The 22,120-nt window shown below is 43.5% G+C and overlaps 1 protein-coding gene across 1 annotated transcript in view; it reads left to right on the top strand.

Moving 5' to 3' along the window:
* The window catches only part of YJEFN3 (YjeF N-terminal domain containing 3), a 358,972-nt gene that overhangs the window by 304,931 nt on the left and 31,921 nt on the right, over nt 1–22,120 (top strand). The window contains exons 4-5 of the mRNA XM_077475431.1: nt 15,220–15,333; nt 20,371–20,524. Coding sequence (XP_077331557.1) covers nt 15,220–15,333; nt 20,371–20,524 — 268 coding nt within the window. The remainder of the gene's footprint in view (nt 1–15,219; nt 15,334–20,370; nt 20,525–22,120) is intronic.

The following is a 22,120-nucleotide window of genomic DNA, read 5'->3' as shown; positions in this document are numbered from 1 at the left end:
GCAACAAAATTGCATCATCCAGGGGCACGAGCGGCACGCTGCATCACCTCCATTTATATTGTCTCTATCCTCCAAACCTCACTCTGGGCACCTGGCTGTTCCCGCCAAAACCAAGCCTCATTCTGATGTCCATACCTGATTGGTCAGATCCCCACCCCCTAGACCAATCAAAGACTGGATCCGGGTCAGAGAACCACACCCCCCAAAGGGCAACCAATCGCATTAGTTTCCTAATGTCTATCCAGACTATAATGGAACCAATGATCAAGCACATGAAACACTGGTATATGTTATCCCACTAAATCTCCTGGGTCACACAGCCATCCACACTAGTACATACCTCCAACTGTAAAAGAGGGGAAGAGGAAACGTGGGACATCATGTTAAAAATCCTCCCGCCCCACTTCCGGTCTACAGCCATCCTGTAAAGCCAAGCCTCGCTTTCAGTCTGTGATGACTTCCGGTTCGACGAGGTCCGGTATGCAAACTACTAGTATTTGGTGTTCAACTATATTCAGTGTAACGTGCGCTCATTTACATTAGTGTATATCTCTATCTCTTTGGGAAAAATTGTTAAAAAGGGGGAATGAACATGGAATACTATATTGGGACTTCTCCCGCCCCACTTCCGGTTTACTGCCGCCCCACTTCCGGTTAACGGCCGTCCATTGAAGCCAAGCCTCGTTCTCACTCTCGGCTGGCTTCCGGTCCGGCGTCATCACTCATTGGCTGTGCCCACAGTAACCACGCCTCACTTCCGCTGTCATAGCCATATACTGGATCAAGCCTCATTCCCATTTCTTTATGTCATATCCAGTCTATGGCTCACTAAAGAAGCTACCAAGCCTCATTTTCATCAGCCTGTAGTCTCCAGTGCGTCCCGTCCGGTAGCCAATCACCGTCCGCTCGGGCACGCACCTGTTAGTCATAGAGTCAAGCTAATGTCCCTCACAAAGGTAGCATCTATATTAGGGCACCACCTAGCGCCCCAATTGTGGAACCACACACAGTCACACACAGAACAAAGTCTCCATTAATAATCTAATAGACAAAAGACGGTTACCACAAATATCAGCCCAGATACCAGGCTCAGGCTACTTTAAAATACAATCTGTATACTCTTACAGCTTGGGGGAACATGATATCACCCCAACAGAAGAGGAGAAAGGTACCATAGATGGAAAATTTAATATTATTAGATAAATATTATTAGATAAAAAATGATAAAATAGAAGTATAAAAAATACGATCAATAATGAATTTAAAAATAAATGATAGGGAACTTGTTCTGGTACATGGAGGCTCCGCCTGCATTAGATGGAGGTGGGTCAATCACCAGACCCCTCTCCTCGCTACGTCCTAAGATCGGAATACACCAAAAAACCTCCATAATTTTAACCCCAAAAAAAGGGCATTGCTGACTCCCTTGGGCTTGCCATTGATATATAAAAAATGTTAAATCAATGTTACGTTCCCATCATTCCATATAGACAGATTTTTGTGACCCCTTACCACATGCCACTTCACACTAAGATCCTAAAATCGGGATATACCAAGATTTACCATAGTTCTGACCTTGGGGACTCCCTCATAAGTATCCCCTTTGGACATATGTCATAAAGCCACCGGCCCAGAGTGTAAGTCTAGTGGGGAGAGCTCACAATATCATAAATTGAACATAGTATGTGAACAGACTTAGAAAAGCTACCATCCTTGACCTGGTAAAAATAAAACATCATATAAAACTGTATTCCCCATTTTCAAAAAATTTCTCCAACAAAGGACATGGAAAGTTATTCAATAATAAATACAAAACAATGCCCACAGCATACCAATTTCAGTCCCTATTATGGGCCCCACAATAACTGGGGTTCCTTATTTTATAAAGGATATTCACAAAGTGAACAAACAACTGGAAGAATGTGGCAAGGACGTGTGCGCCCTCACGAATTATTGATGAACGTGTTCACGTCCGTGTCCACATTCAACCCGAACGGAACATAAGTTTTGAGTCTGTATATCCAGGCCATTTCTTGTCTGGAGATCTCTCGAACAAGTGACCCACCCCTCCAATGGGGTCTGTATTTGTCAATGCCCACATATAGCGTATTGGAGGGGTCCCTATTGTGTACTTCATCAAAATGGCGTGACACCGGATGTTTATCGAAACCCCTCCTAATGTTGCCAATATGTAGCCTAGTCTTCAGTGCCCTTTTGGTCCTCCCTACATATTGGAGGCCGCAAGGGCACTGAATCAAATATACTACTCCCTCGGACGAGCAGGTAATAAAGGATTCAATGTCATAGGATCGTGATGTACTCGTGGATGAAAACTTGTAAATCTTCCTGTCTTTACAGCTATTTAAAGTACACACTTGACAATTTCTACATTTATAATAGCCTTTCATATCCTGAAAAAAAGATCTATTCGCTTTTGGGGGGTCGTGTACACTTGGTGCCACCCTGCTCCCCAGGGTTGATGCTCCCTTAAATACCACCTGTGGTTTGGATGGTAAGACAGTGCCAAGGACTGGGTCACTTGTTAACAGATGCCAATGTTTTTGTATTAGCTGTTTAATACTGCGATGTTGTGCTGAAAAAGTGGTGATAAATGGGATCCTATTTTGTGCAATTGTGTCACCCACCAGGTCTCCTGTCCCCTAACAATGTTGTTCTATCCTGTGCTCGGGCTGTTTGAAGTGCTTTTAATAGGTGATCGTTATTATATCCCTTTTCTAAAAATCTCTTTGAAAGGAGGGTAGCCTGATCTTCAAAGGTACTAATTTCAGTGCAATTGCGCCTCAAACGCGTAAATTGCCCTTGAGGTACAGCCCTCAACCAGGGTTCATAATGACAACTGTCTAGGGGGATGTAGGAGTTACGATCGGTTGTTTTGAAGAAGGTTGATGTTACAAAACGATCACCCTCTATCTTAATCCTAAGGTCTAGGAAACATATCTCTGTCTGACTGGCCTCAAAATTGAACTTGATGCCCCTATTGCTCATATTGAGGTTGGCCATAAATGATTGTAATTCAGTCTCCGCTCCCTCCCATAGGAGGAGGACGTCATCAATGTATCGTGCCCATAGGGCCACTTCCGGTCTCCTAGGGGCATCGATGACGTCCTCCTCCCATTTGGCCATGAATAAATTGCCCAAGCTGGGGGCATACTTAGCCCCCATGGCCACTCCCCTATCCTGGCAAAAAAATTGATTATCAAACCAGAAATAGTTGTGACTTGCTGCATATTCCAAAAGTTCCATAATGAACTCGATCTGTGCGGGCACAAGGCCTGACCCCCTCTCCAGGTATAGTCTAACAGCTTCTAGGCCCATATATATATATATATACTCTCTCTCTCTCTCTCTATTTATATATATATATATATATATATATATATATATATATATATATATATATATATATATATATATATATATATATATATATATATATATATATATATATATACACATTATATACCCTGGCAGCATTTATGATTTCCTGGCCATTTTTCAAAGAATATTAATAATAGCACAAAAACTTTTCTTTTACACGTGGTAAGTTTTTGGCTTAAGCCATTTATTATCAGTCAACTCTGTTTATTCTTTTTAAATCATAATGACAACAAACTACCCAAATTACCCTGATCAAAAGTTTACACGCCCCAGTTCTTAATACCGTGTATTGCCCCCTTTAACATCAATAACAGCTTGAAGTCTTTTGTGGTATTTTTGGATGAGGCTCTTTTTTTCTCAGATGGTAAAGCTGCCCATTCCTCTTGACAAAAAGCCTCCAGTTCCTGTAAATTCTGTCTTGCATGAACCGCACGTTTTAGATCTCCCCGGAGTGGCTCAATGATATTGAGGTCAGGAGGCTGAGATAGCCACTCCAGAACCTTCACTTTATTCTACTGTAGCCAATGATAGGTCGACTTGGCCTTGTGTTTTGGATCATTGTCATGTTGGAATGCCCAAGCATATCCCATGAGCAGCTTCCTGACTGATGAAAGCAAATGTTCCTCCAGTATTTTTTGATAACATACTGCATTTATCTTTCGAGCAATTTTGACCAAATTTCCTGTGCCTTTGTAGCTCACATATTCCAAAAACATCAGCGATCCACCTCTGTACCTTTCATCATAGGCCTTGTTGCCTCCTCTCCAAATGTAGCGTTTATGGTTGTGACCAAAAAGCTGAATTTTGGTCTTATCACTCCAAATGACTTTGTGCCAGAAGGTTTGAGGCTTGTCTTGTCTTTCTCCTGAAGTTGTTTGTGAGTTTTTCTTTGCATCTAGAGCAATTTTCCTGGCAGTTGTGGCTGAAATTGTAGTTGGTCTACCTGACCATGGTTTGGTTTCAACAGAGCCCCCCATTTTCCTCTTCTTGATTAGAGTTTGAACACTGCTGAATGGAATTCTCAATTCCTTGGATATCATTTTATATCCCTTTGCTGTTTTATACAGTTCAACTACCTTTTCCCACAGATCCTTTGACAATTCTTTTGCATTCCCCATGACTCAGAATCCAGAAACATCACTGCAGCACTGGGTGAAATATGCTAGGGTCTGTCAGGAGTCCAGAAACTCATTGACCTTTTATACACACACAATAATTACAAGAAAACAGATCATAGGTGAGGATGGTTACCTTTAATAGCCATTTAAACTCTTTTGTGTCAACTTGTGTTCATGTTGTCAGGCCAAAATCACCAGGGTATGTACATTTTTGATCAGGGTCATTTGGGTAGTTTCTGTTGTCATTATGATTTAAAAAGAGTAAACACAGTTGATTGATAATAAATGGCTTCAGCCAAACACTAACCATGGGTGAAAGGTTTTTGTGTTATCTAAATCTAAAATGTTTATTTTATCAGGGGAAGAACAATCGAATTATCGCCAAAAATCAATAATAGGTATATTCAAATAATCAATGAATCTTGAAAAGATCAATGTATTAAAATTACCCTTCCAAATAGCTGCTGGCTTACAATGGTTGTTACCAGAGTCCCCTAAAATGGCTGCCTTTCCAAAATGGCTTTTCGTTAGGGTGGAACTGTGTCTTGGCATTCTTAAAGTGTCAGAGGATGAGGCGTGATGATGAGTATATGAGGTGTCTGGTTTCGTATGGATGAAGTGTGTTTTGTATGATGAGATGTGAATGGTATGATCTAATGCGTGTTTGTGTGTGCCTCTGTGAAGTGTCCTAATGGCTTCCTATCCTGGTCCTATATACTGTTCTGGACAATAAGCTCATACAATTTTAATAAGCCTAGCCCAGAGGGTGGAACTTCTATGTATTGGTTCATGTGGCTAAATATTAATTCAGTTATTTGTTCAGGCATTGCCTCTCTTAGCCACCATGTGTCATCCTAAGGCAAGAAATGGCTGTTCTAAATAATTTGTTGTAGGACTGTGCACTTTCTCATGATACAAGTGTGGTCATGTGATTTTATATATATGTGTTTGGGATATCTGGTAATGCCAACATACGAGCATATATTCTTCTTACAGCACTATTTCAAATATAAATATATTGATTATGAAAAGGTGTTTTACACACACACATATATATTATTTATTATATCTTTTCATGTGGCAACACTAAAGAAATGACACTTTCCTACAATGTAAACTCAACACATAGCCAGTAATGTCTAAACCACTGGCAACAAAATTGAGTACACCCCTAAGTGAAAATGTCCAAATTGTGCACAAAAGTGTCAATATTTTGATTTTGTGTGGCCACCATTATTTTCCAGCAACCCTCTTGGGCATGGAATTCACCAAAGCTTCACAGGTGGCACTGGAGTCCTCTTCCACTTTTCCATGACGACATCATGGAGCTGGTGGATGTTAGAGACCTTGCTCTTCTCCACCTTCCGTTTGAGGATGCCCCACAGATGCTCAATAGGGTTTAGGTTTGGAGACATGCTTGGCCTGTCCATCACCTTTACCCTCAGCTTCTTTAGCAAGGCAGTGGTCATCTTGGAGGTGTGTTTGGGGTCGTCATCATGTTGGAATACTGCCCTACGGCCAAGTCTCAGAAGGGAGGGGGATCACGTTCTGCTTCAGTATGTCACAATACATACTGGCATTCATGGTTCCCTCAATGAACTGTAGCTCCCCAGTGCTGGCCGCACTCATGCAGCCCCAGACCATGACACTTCCACCATCATGCTTGACTGTAAGCAAGACACACTGGTCTTTGTATGCCTCACCTGGTTGTGGCCACACATGCTTGACACCATCTGAACCAAATAAGTTTATCTCGGTCTCAAGGATTTGATGCATCGCAGTGCATTGCTGCCTCATGATTGGCTAAGCATAAGGCCACCAGGGCGGTGGCCTTGTGTAGTGTGTTGGTGTACAGGGAAAGAGCAGGATAGGCAGGGACAGTGTCTTTTTGCTTGTGAACCTGGCGCTGTTACAGTGGGTGTTGTGTGCCTCCTGCACAGTATAAACCTGAAGCTACCCCTTATTGCTGGTGTTGTTCTGTTTCTGTAACTCAGGCATCGTCATTGGCGCAAGAGCACAGAAGAAACGGCTCGATCGTGTCGTTTCTAAAGGGCCTGTGCCATGACCAAAAATAACTCCGGGAGACATGTCACTGGTTACAACGATGTACAGGGACCAACGCAACAGCTTCAAACTAATGTAAGTATTTCATAATGAGCTAGTATGCGATGCATACTAGCTCATTATGCCTTTGTCTTGCAGGGTTTTTTTTGTTGAAAAAATCTATGAAGATTTATTTAACTTTCCACCCAGTTAGGCAGGGGGCATGTGAAAAATCTTCATGAAAAGATTGCAGCTTCTCACACACTGCTGCTGAAATGTAATATTGTACTAGTATAAAACATCCCTTGACCACTCTGTAGATATGTGAAGCAGGGGATCCCTGTTGAGGCAATTTTGGAGTCTATCAGGAACTACTAGTGGACCCATACCTATTTTTTTTATAATAGGTACTTATATACTGCTGACAATTTACTCAGCACATTCCGTATATATTATACATTCACATCAGTCCCTGCCCATACTGCTGCTGTTAGATCTTGGGCCTATGTGGTACACCTCAGAAATTTTATTTTGTCTTAATCATACTTTGTATACAGTACTCAGTACTTTTGCCTGGCAAAATTCTGGAGATCAACTGTTGCATTGCAAAAGTTCCTTGTGTATATGCAGCCTACATTATCCTATTTACAGCAAAATGTAAACAAAGGAGGGAGGGGATACGGATTGAAGACCCTCCCTCCACGTGTTATGATTCATATTCTCACGATTGTGCTGCCGGTTCAGTGTATTCAATGTGCTATGCATATGATGTACCCTGTGTATTCTTTGCTTATACATCCTGCTGATTGACCTGCTTCTTTTGTTCAAACAACGATCTTTGTTACATGTTTTCTTTTTGAAAAATAATAAAATCTTTGTGGAAAAAAAAATGTAAACAAAGGGTCTGAGAAACAATAGGATATTTGTGCCTAGAGATGAGCTAGGTGTTTCAGCGAAGCCAGAACTCTGTGGGCCGTTCGCGCCAAGTTCGTGTGGCGCTCACGGCCAACAATGCACTGCGCCATCGCAGTGCATTGCTGACTCATGATTGGCCAAGCATGCACTGTGACCCCGCATGCTTGGCCAATCACAGCGCTGGCAGCGAGGAGAGCCATGATTGACCACAGGCAGGATGCCTGTGGCCAATTATAGCTCAGGCTGTGTAATACACGCCCCACACTATATAAGGCTGCCAGCGCGTTCCCCCGTCTGCAGGAGTTAGTGGGTGTTGTCTGTGTGCCTTCAGCGCAGTATACACCTGTATCTACCCTTTATTGCTATTGTCTATTTGAGCCATCTGCCATCTGCAGGAGTTAGTGGGTGTTGTCTGTGTGTCTTCAGCGCAGTATACACCTGTATCTACCTATATTGCTCTTCTCTAATTGATCCATCTGCCATCTGCAGGAGTTAGTTGGTGTTGTGTGCCTCCAGCGCAGTATACACCTGTAGCTACTTATATTGCTCTTCTCTAATTGAGCCATCTGCCATCTGCAGGAGTTAGTGGGTGTTGTCTGTGGGCCTTCAGCGCAGTATGCACCTGTAGCTACCTATATTGCTGTTCTCTAATTGAGCTATCTGCAGGAGTTAGTGAGTGTTGTCTGTGTGCCTTCAGTGCAGTATACACCTGTATCTACCTATATTGCTCTTCTCTAATTGAGCCATCTGCCATCTGCCGGAGTTAGTGGGTGTTGTCTGTGTGCCTTCAGCGCAGTATACACCGGTATCTACCTATATTGCTCTTCTCTAATTGAGCCATCTGCAGGAGTTAGTTGGTGTTGTGTGCCTCCAGCGCAGTATATACCTGTAGCTACCTATATTGCTCTTCTCTAATTGAACCCACTGAAGGACTTAGTGGGTGTTGTGTGCCTCCAGCACAGTATACACCTGTAGCTACCTATATTGCTGGTCTCTAATTGAGCCATCTGCCATCTGTAGGAGTTAGTGGGTGTTGTGTGCCTCCAGCGCAGTATACACCTGTATCTACCTATATTGCTGTTCTCTAATTAAGCCATCTGCCATCTACAGGAGTTAGTTGGTGTTGTGTGCCTCCAGCGCAGTATACACATGTAGCTACCTATATTGTTCTTCTCTAATTGAGCCATCTGCAGGAGTTAGTGGGTGTTGTGTGCCTCCAGCTCAGTATACACCTGTATCTACCTATATTGCTGTTCTCTAAATGAGCCATCTGCCATCTGCAGGAGTTAGTGGGTGCTGTGTGCCTCCAGCGCAGTATACATCTGCATCTACCTATATTGCTGTTCTCTAATTGAGCCATCTGCAGGAGTTAGTGGGTGTTGTTTGTGTGCCTTCAGCGCAGTATACACCTGTATATTCCTATATTGCTCTTCTCTAATTGAGCCATCTGCAGGAGTTAGTTGGTGTTGTGTGCCTCCAGCACAGTATACACCTGTAGCTACCTATATTGCTGTTCTCTAATTGAGCCATCTGCAGGAGTTAGTTGGTGTTGTGTGCCTCCAGCGCAGTATACACCTGTAGCTACCTATATTGCTGTTCTCTAATTGAGCCATCTGCCATCTGCAGGAGTTAGTGAGTGTTGTCTGTGTGCCTTCAGCGCAGTATACACCGGTATCTACCCTTTAATTGCTGGTGTTCTATAATAAAGGCATCTGCAGGAGTTAGTGGGTGTTGTGTGCCTCCAGCACAGCACAATATACACCTGTATCTACCCTTTATTGCTGGTGTTCTATAATAAAGGCATCTGCAGGACTTAGTTGGTGTTGTGTGCCTCCAGCCCAGTATACACCTGTATATACCCTTTATTGCTGGTGTTCTATCATACAGGCATCTGCAGGAGTTAGTGGGTGTTGTGTGCCTCCAGCACAATATACACTACCCAACTGCTGGTTTTCCCATCTCCCTTCAGGCCATTACCATGTCTGGAAGGCCAACAAGGAGAGGCAGACAGGCACGAGCCAATTAAACAGGGCAAGCAGGCTCTGTGTCTAGAGACAACAGTGCTGGTCATGGATGCGGTGCATCGTCATCAGCACGTGGCCATGGAACACGCTTGTCCTTATTTTTGGCAGCTAGACGTGTTGAGCGGCATCATGCCGAAGACTTGGTAGAGTGGATGACCAAGCCCTCTTCATCCTCTTCATCCTCTCTCACCCAGGCTCAGGGTACTAGCAAAGCAGCTGCCAACGCATCCTCTTCCCTCGTCTCAATGTCATCATCAGTGACTCCTTCCCTAGACCCACCACGTCCTCCTGAGGAATTCCCCAAACTCTTTGAGCACAGTGTTGGGTACATGCTCCAGGAGGATGCCCAGTGTTTTGTAGGCTCTGATGATGATACTCAGCTAGAGGAATGCAGTAGCGTGAATGCAGAGAGAGGGGATGCTCAAGAAGGACAGCAATCTAGCAGTCATGTTCCACAAGCTGCAGCATACTGCCAGGTTTGCTCCAGTGATGAAGAGGTTGGGGATGTTGAGGGCACTAACTCCACGTGGGTGCCTGGTAGGAGAGAGGAGGAGGAGGCACATCTCCAATGAGGCAGGATGCCCTCCGGGGGCCAGCTTAGGGGCAGCACACCGACTGAATCACACCGCAGAGCTCTGCCTGTGCAGGGCGCTGCCTCTGCGTGTTATTCTAAAAGTTCTTTGGTGTGGGCCTTTTTTGAGAAGAGTGCATCAGATCGCACCTCTGTTATTTGCAACATATGTCTCAATCCTATCTCGTGTGGCCAAAACATCAGCCGCTTGGGCACCACATGCTTGACCAGACATATGTTGACCTGCCATGCAGCTCGTTGGCAAGCTTACCTCAAAGACCCACACCAAAGAACAATGCAGACCTCTCCTTGCTCCTCATCAGCTGGGATCTCCAACCCCACTAGACCTTCAGTCCTCTCTGAAAATTGCACTGAGAGGAATGAAGGTGTAGAATTAGGTGTGTCACAGCGCTTGCGGGCACTCTGCTAGCAGTGCACCCACGTCCGATTGTAGCAGGCAAATTTCCCTGCCCCAGCTGTTGGACCGTCGAAAGAAGTTCACTCCCAGCCATCCACATGCCCAGCGGTTGAATGCTAGGTTGGCTAAATTGCTAGCACTTCAACTGCTGCCTTTTCAGTTGGTAGACTCAGCCCCCTTCCGTGAGTTTGTGCAATGTGCAGTTCCTCAGTGGCAGGTCCCCAAACGCCACTTTTTCTCATGGAAGGCAATTCCAGCTCTCTACCGGCATGTGGAAGGCAATGTCCTTGCCTAGCTGGACAGGGCGGTCAGCGGTAAGGTGCATATTAACGCTGATTCATGGTCCAGCAGGCATGGACAGGGACGTTACCTGTCTTTCACTGCCCATTGGGTCACTCTTCTGGCAGCTGGGAAGGATGCAGGACAAGGTGCAGTAGTGTTGGAGGTTGCTCCTCCACCACACCTCGAAAATACTACTAATGGTTGTGACACCCCTCTCTCCTCCACCCCCTCCTCTTCTTCCTCCATGTCTCCGTAGGCGTTCAAGGGACTACGCAAGTACACAGGCAAAACAATGCCATGCTGTGCTTGCGCTGGTTTGTTTGGTGACAGGAGCCACACTGGGGCAGATATTTTGTCAGCTTTGCAGGGGCAGGCTGAGAGATGGTTGACACCACGCCAGCTTAAGCCAGGATTGGTGGTTTGCGACAATGGCACCAACCTCCTCTCCGCCCTCCGACAGGGACAACTGACCCATGTGCCCTTTGTGGCTCACGTCCTTAACCTGGTGGTGCAGCGGTTCTTGGGCAGGTACCCAGGCTTACAGGATGTCCTGTAGCAGGCCAGGAAAGTCTGTGTGCATTTCCGCCGATCATTTAATGCCTGTGCTTGGCTGGCTGAGCTCCAAAAGGAGTTGAACCTGCCCAAGAACCACATTATATGTGACATGCCCACCAGGTGGAACTCAACGTTGGCCATGCTGCAGCGGCTGCACACGCAGCAGAGACCCATCAATGAGTACCTGTGCGACTACGGCACCAGGACAGGGTCAGGGTAGCTCAGTTTTTTCTCACCATGTCAGTGGGGCATGATCAGGGATGCATGCACTGTCCTGTCACCGTTTGAGGAGGCCACAAGGATGGTGAGCAGTGACAGTGCATGCATCAGTGACACTGTACCTCTTGCCCACCTGTTGGAGCATACGCTGCGTGGAATAATGGACAGGGCACTTGAGGCAGAACAGAGGCAGGAAGAGGAGGACTTCCTTGCCTCTCAAGGCCCCCTTTATCCAGACAGTGTTCCTGCTGTCCCACCCATCACACAGGAAGAGGACGAGGCGGAGGAGGTGGAGGAGGAGGATGATTGTGTCAGCATGGAGGTGGAGCCTGGCGCTCAGCAGCAGCAGTCTTGTAGGGATGATTTACAGTCCCAAGAAATCCGTAGACTTGTACGTGGCTGGGAGGAGGGAGCGGTGGAGAAGGTGTCCGTCTGACCGATGCGTTCAGACAATTTTTTAGTCCGCAGCCCCAAGGTATGATCGGTTCCAGCAACCATCGCCAGCGTCTGATTTACATGGTGCAGAAATACCTAGGGGCAAGGTCAGACTTGGACACCTTTCCCACCGAAAATCCTCTGGCTTACTGGGTCTTGAGGATGGATCACTGGCCAAAGCTTGCACAGTATGCAATTGAGCTACTGGCCTGTCCTGCATCCAGCGTTCTTTCGGAACGCACCTTCAGTGCTGCTGGTGGCTTTGTAACCGATCACAGGGTGCGCCTGTCCACCGACTCGGTTGATCGACTTACCTTCATAAAGATGAATCAGTCTTAGATCACCACCAGCTACCAAGCACCTGAAGCTGATGTAACCGAATCATTTTTTTGGAAATATCACATCCCTTCAAGACTGCCTATGCTGATGCTGAGTGACTGTCCTGTTATGTTGACTGTCTATCCTCTTCCTCCTGATATCTTGGAAGAACATTTTTGGTTCTGGGTAATGCCACCAGCCCAATTTTTCAGCCCTTGTTTAACAGGGGCCTGTAATTAAATTTTTTGATTAAATGCTTTGCAGCAGGGCTCATTCCTGCACTCCAAATAGAGTATATGGTAGAGGTTGCAGTGTATAGGCCCAATTTTTCAGCCCCTGTTTAACAGGGGCATGTAATACAATTTTTAATGCAATGCTTTGCAGCAGGGCTCATTCCTGCACTCCAACTAGAGTATCTGGGAGAGGTTGCAGTGTTGTGGCACCAGCAAGCAGTGCATAAGGCCCAATTTTATAGATAGTATCTATATTCTATTCTGTTCTATTGTTCTAGTCTACTCTCTATTTCTATTCTAATCTTTTCTATTCAAATTCGAATTCATTCTATACGAAATTCAAATGTCAAAAATATACATATACATATATATATATATATATATATATATATATATATACAAATATAAATATATAAAACCATCTTCCGAAATTTGAATTTAGTATATAATGATTTTGATTTTAATAGAAAAGATTTTAATAGAATATAAAAGAATAGACTAGAAAAACAATAGAACAGAACAGAATAAAATATAATATATTCTATTCTGTTCTGTTCTATAATTTTTCTAGTCTATTTTCTATTTTATTATAATCTTTTCTATCCAAATTTAAAATTTTTGAATTCATACTTTTCGAAATTCAAATTTATTCTATTTGAAATTTGAATTTCAGAAGATGGTGGTATATTCTTTCTATTTTATTCTATTAAATTATATATTTTTCTTATCTTTTCTATTTGAATTATACATTTTGGAAGATGGTTAGTTACTTATATACATCTGTCACATCAACTTCTCATACTTGCAGTGTACCAGTGCAAAAAAACACACACATCTTATTTCATTTATATTACTTTTCTGCAGAAGAGAATGACATTTTGCGCCCACCAAGAGTCACTTTGAGGGCTTACAGTGTTGTGGCAACACCAACACCTTGTTCCGCCATTTCTGCAGAGCATATAGGGCAGGCCCCTACTTTCAAACATCCAACTTACAAACGTCTCCTACTTGCAAACAGAAAGGAGACAACAGGAACAGATGAAAAAAGACGGACGGCAAAACAAATTATACAGGGGTGATAACCCTTCCCTATGTTTTCCAAAAAGCTTAAAAATTGATTTTTTGACTGGAGCTACACTTTAAAAATGTACCAGTTCAAAATTACAAACAGATTCTACTTAACACAACAAACCTACACAGTCCCTGTCTTGTTTGCACCGCCTGTATACTGCTGTCCTGAGTATATAGGGCCTGGGGGCCCCACGCCTTTCCTTTTTTTAATATGGGTATGGGGTTCCCCTTAATATCCGTACAAGACCCAAAGGGGCTGGTAATGGGCAGGGGGGGCTACCTAAGCCATTTTTCTCAATGATTTTCATCCATATTGCCGGAGCCAGATATTACATTAAAACCGCAAGCAGTTTTGAATTACTTTTTTTTCCGTTAAATGTCATTTTGTGCAGGGACTGTTCTAAACACAGGAAACACTTCACTTTTTTTCCACTTTAATCGTCATTAAAATAAGTGCACCTGAAAAAACGTCCTTTTATAAAACATTTTAGGCATTTTAGGCATTGACCCATGTCCCCTGGGGCAGGAGCCAGGTCCCCAAACCCTTTTTAGGACAATATCTTGCATATTAGCCATTAAAATTAGCACTTTTTATTTCGAACGTTCGAGTCCCATAGACTTCACTGGGGTTCTAAAGTTCGCACAAATTTTCGGACTGTTCGAAAGTTCTGGTGCAAACCGAACCGGAGGGTGTTCGGCTCATCCCTATTTGTGCCTAAATAAATTATGGGATCACCCTGTACTGTATCAGATATGTTGGTTGGCACCATAACAATTGAGCCGTTATAGCTATATCTCTTAACTTTTATTAAAGTGTTACTAAACCCACAACAGTTAAACAATCTTTACTGTAAATGCAGTAAAGCATGCTTGTCGATCCTAAGGGGTTAATACTCTCCATTGTGTAAAAAGGCTGATTGATACTGCCTTCTCTGATCAACCCCTTTTACTGTCCTCAATCCTTCTGTTGATAGTACATAGTCATTGGAGGTACTCTGTACATGCTCAGTTTGTTGTGTATTGCTAGAGAATTTTTTTTTCTTGGGAGGGTACATGTGATCAGCACAGGGCCAATCAGCATTGACCAGGCAGAGGGTCAGGGGTCATGTGGCCTCAAAGGATAGTCAGAGTAGAAATAAAACTCATCCTACCAGCTTTAACCACATACTTACTGATAGAAGTGACATGAGTGCTATATACTGCTGATGAGAAAGAGTATTTATCAGTTTATATTTACTAAAACAATTGTATTTCCATATTATGTGCACTATGGGAGATCAGATATAGTGAATGCAGGGTCCTGGGTTTAGTAATACTTTAGGCTGAGTTCACACTATTACGTTTTGGATGCAGATTTTCTCCGCATCCAATTAGCATGTCAGGAGGGTGTGACCGGCTCTCAATGAAGCTGATTCACATATTTCCGGAGCTGCTGGTCCCGAATTCAGCCAACAATTCGGAGCGAAATCGGACCTGAAACGGTGAGCAGAGACACACCGGATCCCTGCTGTGAGCCGCTCTGTACTGCAGTGTGAACCCAGCCTTAAAGTTACATGTCAACACCACTCAACTGTTGATTCTAAAGTTTTAATTATTAAACCCTAATTGTTTTTTCTAGGACTATGAACCTACAATCTTCTACCCCAAGAAATCACTCGATAATCTGTACAAAGACTTTACAATTCAGTGTGAGAAGATGGATATCCCCTTTTTATCCTACCTTCCCACAGAAGTAAGTGCTTATAATTCTATTTCAAATGTGTAATCAAATAATTTGACACTAAATGGGTGGTTGTTCATGGACCTTCAGCAGCTTTCATATAATTACTTTAGGAAACAATTGTAACAGTGAAGAAATAGATTAGAACTGATTGCTAGGCCTGACTAAAGGATGGTTGTGCATTAACACTTTTTATTTGAATAAGGGCATATGTCAACGGGCTTTGGGCTTGTGTCTATGGCATCAGTTTAAAGCCTCATACACACGATAGGACTTTGTACAAACTTTCCCTTGGATTTTTGTACAAAGGGCATTGGCCCTGAACTTGTATTGCATACATACAGCAGGACTTTTTCAGCCAACTTTCACCAAATCGTGTGGTTTTTCTACTCTTTACCGCCACCTTTGGTCAACTTCTGTATTGTTGTCTGATCTTTTGCATTGGTTCTGAGCATGCCTGTTTGTAATTTGTACAAAAGTCCTATGGTTTTCTGTACACACAATCAGACTTTTTGACAACAAACATGCAAATTAGCTGTTTTGGAGCAACATCTGACCGTGTGTACGCTCCATCGGACAAACTTTTTTGGTTTTCATCAGACCTTTGTTGGCTGTGTGAACAGACAAACTTTCTGGCAACAAAAGTCCGATGGAGCAAAGTCTGATCGTGTGTACAGAAAACCATAGGACTTTTGTACAAAGTACAAACAGGCATGCTCAGAACCAATGCAAAAGATCAGACAACAATACAGAAGTTGACCAAAGGTGGCGGTAAAGAGCAGAAAAATCACATGATTTGGTGAAAGTTGGCTGAAAAAGTCCTGCTGTGTGTATGCAATACAAGTTCAGGGCCGACGCCCTTTGTACAAAAATCCAAGGGAAAGTTTGTACAAAGTCCTATCGTGTGTATGAGGCTTTACATCCAACGCCGTTTGTACAAAAGTCCATGGGAAAGTTTGTAAAAAGTCAGATCCTGTGTATGTTGCTTAACATTGTAAAGACCAAGCAGCTTCCAACCAGTACTATGATACAGCACACTCTGCCAATGCTGTGAAGTAAACCTAGGTTGACACTATTGCGGGTGTGGAAATGCATGTAAATCATATGCGTTCCCATGCCTGCAGCCAAAATGCAGGGGTGCCATTAATTCACATCCCGTTTTCCCATGTGGCTGCAGTCTCAGAAATGGTTGGGGACCTTTTTCCTGCCTTTCCTGCAGGTACAGCAGCTTCTTCAAATAAATGGGCTGCTGTGCCTGCGCAAACACCTCCCAAAGAAAACGCATAGATGTGAACGTAGAGGCATTTTTATTATTCAGCAGTCTGTGCTTCAGCACTGTGCTTACCAGCTCCAGTGCTGCCTGCTTCCATTGGAATCCAGAGCATTGGAATATGGTGAGCGATAGACAGGGTATAGCCACAAAGTTTAATGGCCAGTCCGTCCACCGCCCAACTTCAGCAGAGGAGTATACGGCTGATTCTAAAGCCTCATACACACGATCGGACTTTGTACAAACTTTCCTGTGGATTTTTGTACAAAGGGCGTCGGCCGAGAACTTGTATTGCATACACACGGCAGGACTTTTTCAGCCAACTTTCACCAAATCATGTGTTTTTTATGCTCTCCTTTGGTCAACTTCTGTATTGATGTCTGATCTTTTGCATTGGTTCTGAGCATGTGTGTTTGTACTTTGTACAAAAGTCCTATGGTTTTCTGTACACACGATCAGACTTTTCTCCATCTGACTTTTGTTGCCAGAAAGTTTGTCCGTTCGCACAGCCAACAAAAGTCCGATGAAAACCGAAAAAGTTTGTCCGATGGAGCGTGCACATGGTCGGATGTTGCTCCAAAACAGCTAATTTGCATGTTTGTTGTCAAAAAGTCTGATCATGTGTATGGGCCTTTATAGGTGTTGCACTGCCATGTCTGTTTTCAGCTCAGCAAATGCACCAGAAACAGTACAATGTGCTGACCTCTGACAAGCTGGCCGTAAAAACACTAATTTCTCTATAATAGGAGCTACTGACTGCATTTACGTTTTTACTATTAAACCTGGGGGCACATGGCTCATTTTTTTAAACACACAAACTTTTAAACAGGCCTGTCATGCATTAGTAGGGGAAAAATTTTACTGAGTGAATAGTGCTTGTCATTGCTGATCTTCCCTTCTGAAAATGTTAGTTGCCTGGGTGCAATGCATATCCAATGTTTTTGATATACTCTAAAGCCTCATACACACGATAGGACTTTGTACAAACTTTCCCTTGGATTTTTGTACAAAGGGCGTCGGCCCTGAACTTGTATTGCATACACACAGCAGGACTTTTTCAGCCAACTTTCACCAAATCTCGTGGTTTTTCTGCTCTTTAACGCCACCTTTGGTCAACTTCTGTATTGTTGTCTGATCTTTTGCATTGGTTCTGAGCATGCCTGTTTGTACTTTGTACAAAAGTCCTATGGTTTTCTGTACACACGATCAGACTTTGCTCCATCGGACTTTTGTTGCCAGAAAGTTTGTCCGTTCGCACAGCCAACAAAAGTCTGATGAAAACCAAAAAAGTTTGTCCGATGGAGCGTACACACGGTCGGATGTTGCTCCAAACCAGCTAATTTGCATGTTTGTTGTCAAAAAGTCTGATCGTGTGTATGGGCCTTAAGGCAAAGACCTGAAGCAAGTAAACTGATGAGGGGTTCTGACTTCATTCTGACTTTCTAACCTGCATGTGTCAGGTCAGTGATTTAGAAAGTATTGAGTGAAGTACCATCTAGGCAACTATTATCTTTAGGAGGTTAGTACAAGGTTTCTTTGAAGTGAACCGGTCCTTTTATCATGCAGGTAGAAGCAATTGGTTCACTTAAAATGAAACTAAACCTAGTAACTATTTACAAAAATAGAAACATGTAAAGCACACCATAACTGATAATTGTCAGAGTTATTTGAGCTCTCAGCTGAACTGTCATGCCATTAAATAGCTGGTATCATTACTTATCATATGTGCAGCACCCAGTGGTGTACCAAGTGGGGGTGGGGGTCTACATTGAATGGGGGGGGGTCTGCACTGAATGGTGGGTTTGCACTGAAGGTGGGTCTGTACTGTAGGGGGTGGGGTCCGTGTAACATGCAAGGGGTCCAGAGCTGTGGGGGCTGTATAATATAAAGGGGTCCAGAGGTGCAGGGTGCTGTATAATGTAAAGGGGTCCAGAGGTGCAGGGTGCTGTGTAATGTAAAGGGGTCCAGAGGTGCAGGGAGCTGTGTAATGTAAAGGAGTCCAGAGGTGCAGGGTGCTGTGTAATGTAAAGGGGTCCAGAGGTGCAGTGTGCTGTATAATGTAAAGGGGTCCAGAGGTGCAGGGTACTGTATAATGTAAAGGGGTCCAGAGGTACAGGGAGCTGTGTAATGTAAAGGGGTCCAGTGATGCAAGGTTCTGTGTAAAGTAAAGGGGGTACAGAGGTGCAGTTGTGGAGAGAGGGTGCACAGTAGTGACAAAGAGATATTGGGGGATGCAGAGGTATGCAGGGGGCACAGTGGGGTGTTTTTACTTTTTAATGTGGGGGAACCAGATGTAGGATCCCGGGTGCCAAAAACTCTAGGTATGCCTCTGGCAGCACCATAGCAATTGCAGATCAACAGAGGCTAAAGCCCCATACACACTTTTAGATTTTCTGCAGATTTTTGTCCTCAGATTTACCAAAACCACGTAGTGGCCTGATTGCATACAAATTGAAATTCTTAAGGTTTGACCTCATATTATATGGTTTTGGTAAATCTGAAGACAAAAATCTGCAGAAAATCTAATAGTGTATATGGGGCTTAAGATGGCAGCTTCCTTGATCCTAAAGAATAGGGCAGGTTTAGTTCTGCTTTAAAGTGATTGTAAGGGTATTTTTTTTTTTTTAAATAACAAACATATCATACTTACCTCCACTGTGCAGCTCGTTTTGCACAGAGTGGCCCCAAACCTGCTCTTCTTGGATCCCCCGGCGGGTCTCGTGGCTCCTCCCCACATTTGATTACCCCCTCTGAGAAGCGCTTCCCCGAGGGGGTTACCTTGCAGGTGCACTCCCGAGTCCAACATTTGCGTCTATAGACACAGAATGCCGGACTCTGCAATGGCTGCACTGCTATCAATCTATACAATCAAGAGCATCCCTGCTGGGTCAGGTTCCAGGCTTAGGTAAGTAAAACGAGGGGGGGCTGGTTGGCAGTTGTAGGATGCATTAAGGTGAGAAAACATGAACCTTTACAACCCCTTTAACTATCACTATCCCCAGCTAAACATAATCGACTTTCCTTCACTACCTTGCTCTTGTATTCTTGTGAAGAGCTGGTACTTTTAGAAATTGAGAGCATCTGACTTACTTTCCTTCCTCTCATCTGACATCATCAGTGCTTGCAGATAGGCTGCCCAGGCTCTGGGAGGTCTCAGCCCATGGAAGCTTTGAGGGATTTCTCTTTTCTTTCTCTCTTTTCTCCCACCAGTGTCTTAATGGAGTGGTAGGGGACCAAAGGATAGAGATGTGCAGCTGAGAAGGGCAGCATTTAGTTGAGCCTGTGGTTGTACCCTTCATGAGCCCAAAGTAAAATGTGATAAGCAATGTGTAATTTTAATTTCACGTTAACTTCTTCTCTGTGTGATAAATGCCAGAATCAGTATTTAAAGAAAAATAGCTGCCGATAGAGAACAAAGCACAAGATATGCCGCATATAATTATTTAGGAACAATTAGAGTACCTTAGTGCATGGTGCTGTGTAGAAGGCTTCTCAAATTTTCAGTGCGCAAATTCAGAAGGTGAGCTGTTAACTTGTTCGGTCATACATACTGTATGTCGCGAAAAAAAAAAAAAAAAAAAAAAAGAAGATCACTGCATCATGCAAAGAGATTAAAGGTGATCGTAGAAGTATAGTGTTTTACTATTTGCAGGTGACATATAAGCCATCAAGAATGCATCCATAAAAAAGTTCTATTCCTGACTGACAAAAATTGTTCCTTCTGTTATTTATGTTAGCAATTTGAATATGAAACTGGTGCTTTGTTTTCTGTTCTATAGGTGCAGTTAATTAACGATGCCTATAATCTAGTTGTGGACGCAGTGCTGGGCATTGAGGCAAATAGCGAAGAAGGTAATAAAGAGCCATGGGTCACTATTTTGGGAATAATGAAGCAGATAAAGATACCCATTATCAGTCTGGATATTCCATCAGGTGGGTAACTAACACCTATTTTTTCCAATATCAGAGTGTAAGTTTTAATAACATGGTTTCAGGTTTCAGCTAGGTACTGTGGTTGCGTCATAGCATGCATGAGTATTTTTATTTTTTTTATCCAAAGAAAAAGTTTATTAAAGTAAACATATGCATTTCTCCATCTGGAGCATATTTACCACTGCATTGATCCATTCCTTAATCGTAGAAGGGTCCTCTGGCTTCCAATTTATCATTATTAACTTACGTTCCAAAAATAGGGTTCTGGTAACTGCTACTCTAGTACACTCTTCCTATTCAAACTCCTCCAGAAAATTGAGCAAACAGGGTTTTGGGTCTAGAGGCATAACAATCTGAAATATCCTGTTTATGGTGTCCACCACTCCCTTCCAATAGGAATGTAACTTTGGGCATCTCCACAGTAGATGGATCAGGTCACCATGGTCTTGTTTACATCTAGTACATCTAGTGCATAGCCGGGTGGGCCTGAGACCCATAATATACATTCTATGTGGGGTATAGTACACCCTCAGTATGATCTACAGTTGCGTTAGCCTCTATGAGACATTCAGTGAACAGATTGGCACCACCTGGAGAGCTTCCTCCCATTGGTACCCATTCGACCTACATCTCCCTCCCATTTATCCAGCATTCACAGAAGGTGTTTTTTCAGAGAATTCTGCAATAACATACTATAACACTGTTATGTAAATCCCTCGGTGGTAGAGGCTCTTTTGATCAAGTTAAAAAAAGTGTCGGAGAAGTAGACCATTCAGAAGATCTACTTTTAGCTGTCACGGCATACCTTAATTGCACATAATAAAAGTGCATCGAAGACGACAAACCAAACAGCTCCTGCAGAGCTTCAAATGACAACAGTACTCCGTTATGGAAAATATGTCTAATGTATAGCACCCCATACCTCTTCCATAAGGCCCCGTGCCACAACGTGGCAATTTCAAGGTAGGCTCCATTAGACCAGATCGGGCTAAATTTCAGTTACTCCCTGCAGATATCTGATTTATATCTTATGTGGTTTACTGAAGGCCAGAGCTTCAAGGGCCACCAGAACTGCCTCGCTCTTTTTTGTATGCAGCATCACGGTCTCAGAGGAGCATCCATTGGCGCCCTACCACTCCGTATCCCAACTAATCACTATCAGGTGCTGTAACTGTGTGGCTAGATAGTACAGCCAGGGGTTTGGCAAGGCTAGACCCCCCTCATTCTTAGGGCGCTGCAGATGTTCAAGTTTTAGGGAGCGGTTCTTCCATATTAACGTGCGGAATAGGGAGTTCACTATTCAAAATGTCTTGAGAGGGACCACTACCAGTGAGTTGTGCAGCACATAGAGTAGCTGGGGCATTAGAATCATCTTTGATCAGGTTCACCCTACCAGCTACTGACAGGCAGAGTGAATTCCAAGTTTTGATCTGATCCTGGAATTTTTGTAGCAGCAGGGAGATATTCAGCCTCCCATAATCTCGGAAACTGGGCGTTACCTGGACCCCCAAGTACCTGAAGGAGATAGCCAGTGATATGGAGCTAGCATTGGAAGGTTTACCTTCCGTGTCAATGAGCAGGAGGTAAACCTTCCTA

The sequence above is a fragment of the Lithobates pipiens genome, unplaced genomic scaffold (assembly GCF_037356315.1).
Source record: "Lithobates pipiens isolate NorthernLeopardFrog02 unplaced genomic scaffold, aLitPip1_a1.2 Scaffold_13, whole genome shotgun sequence".
NCBI lineage: Eukaryota > Metazoa > Chordata > Amphibia > Anura > Ranidae > Lithobates > Lithobates pipiens.
The sequence above is the reverse complement of the archived record's forward strand: the minus strand, read 5'-3'. Positions and strand labels throughout refer to the sequence as shown.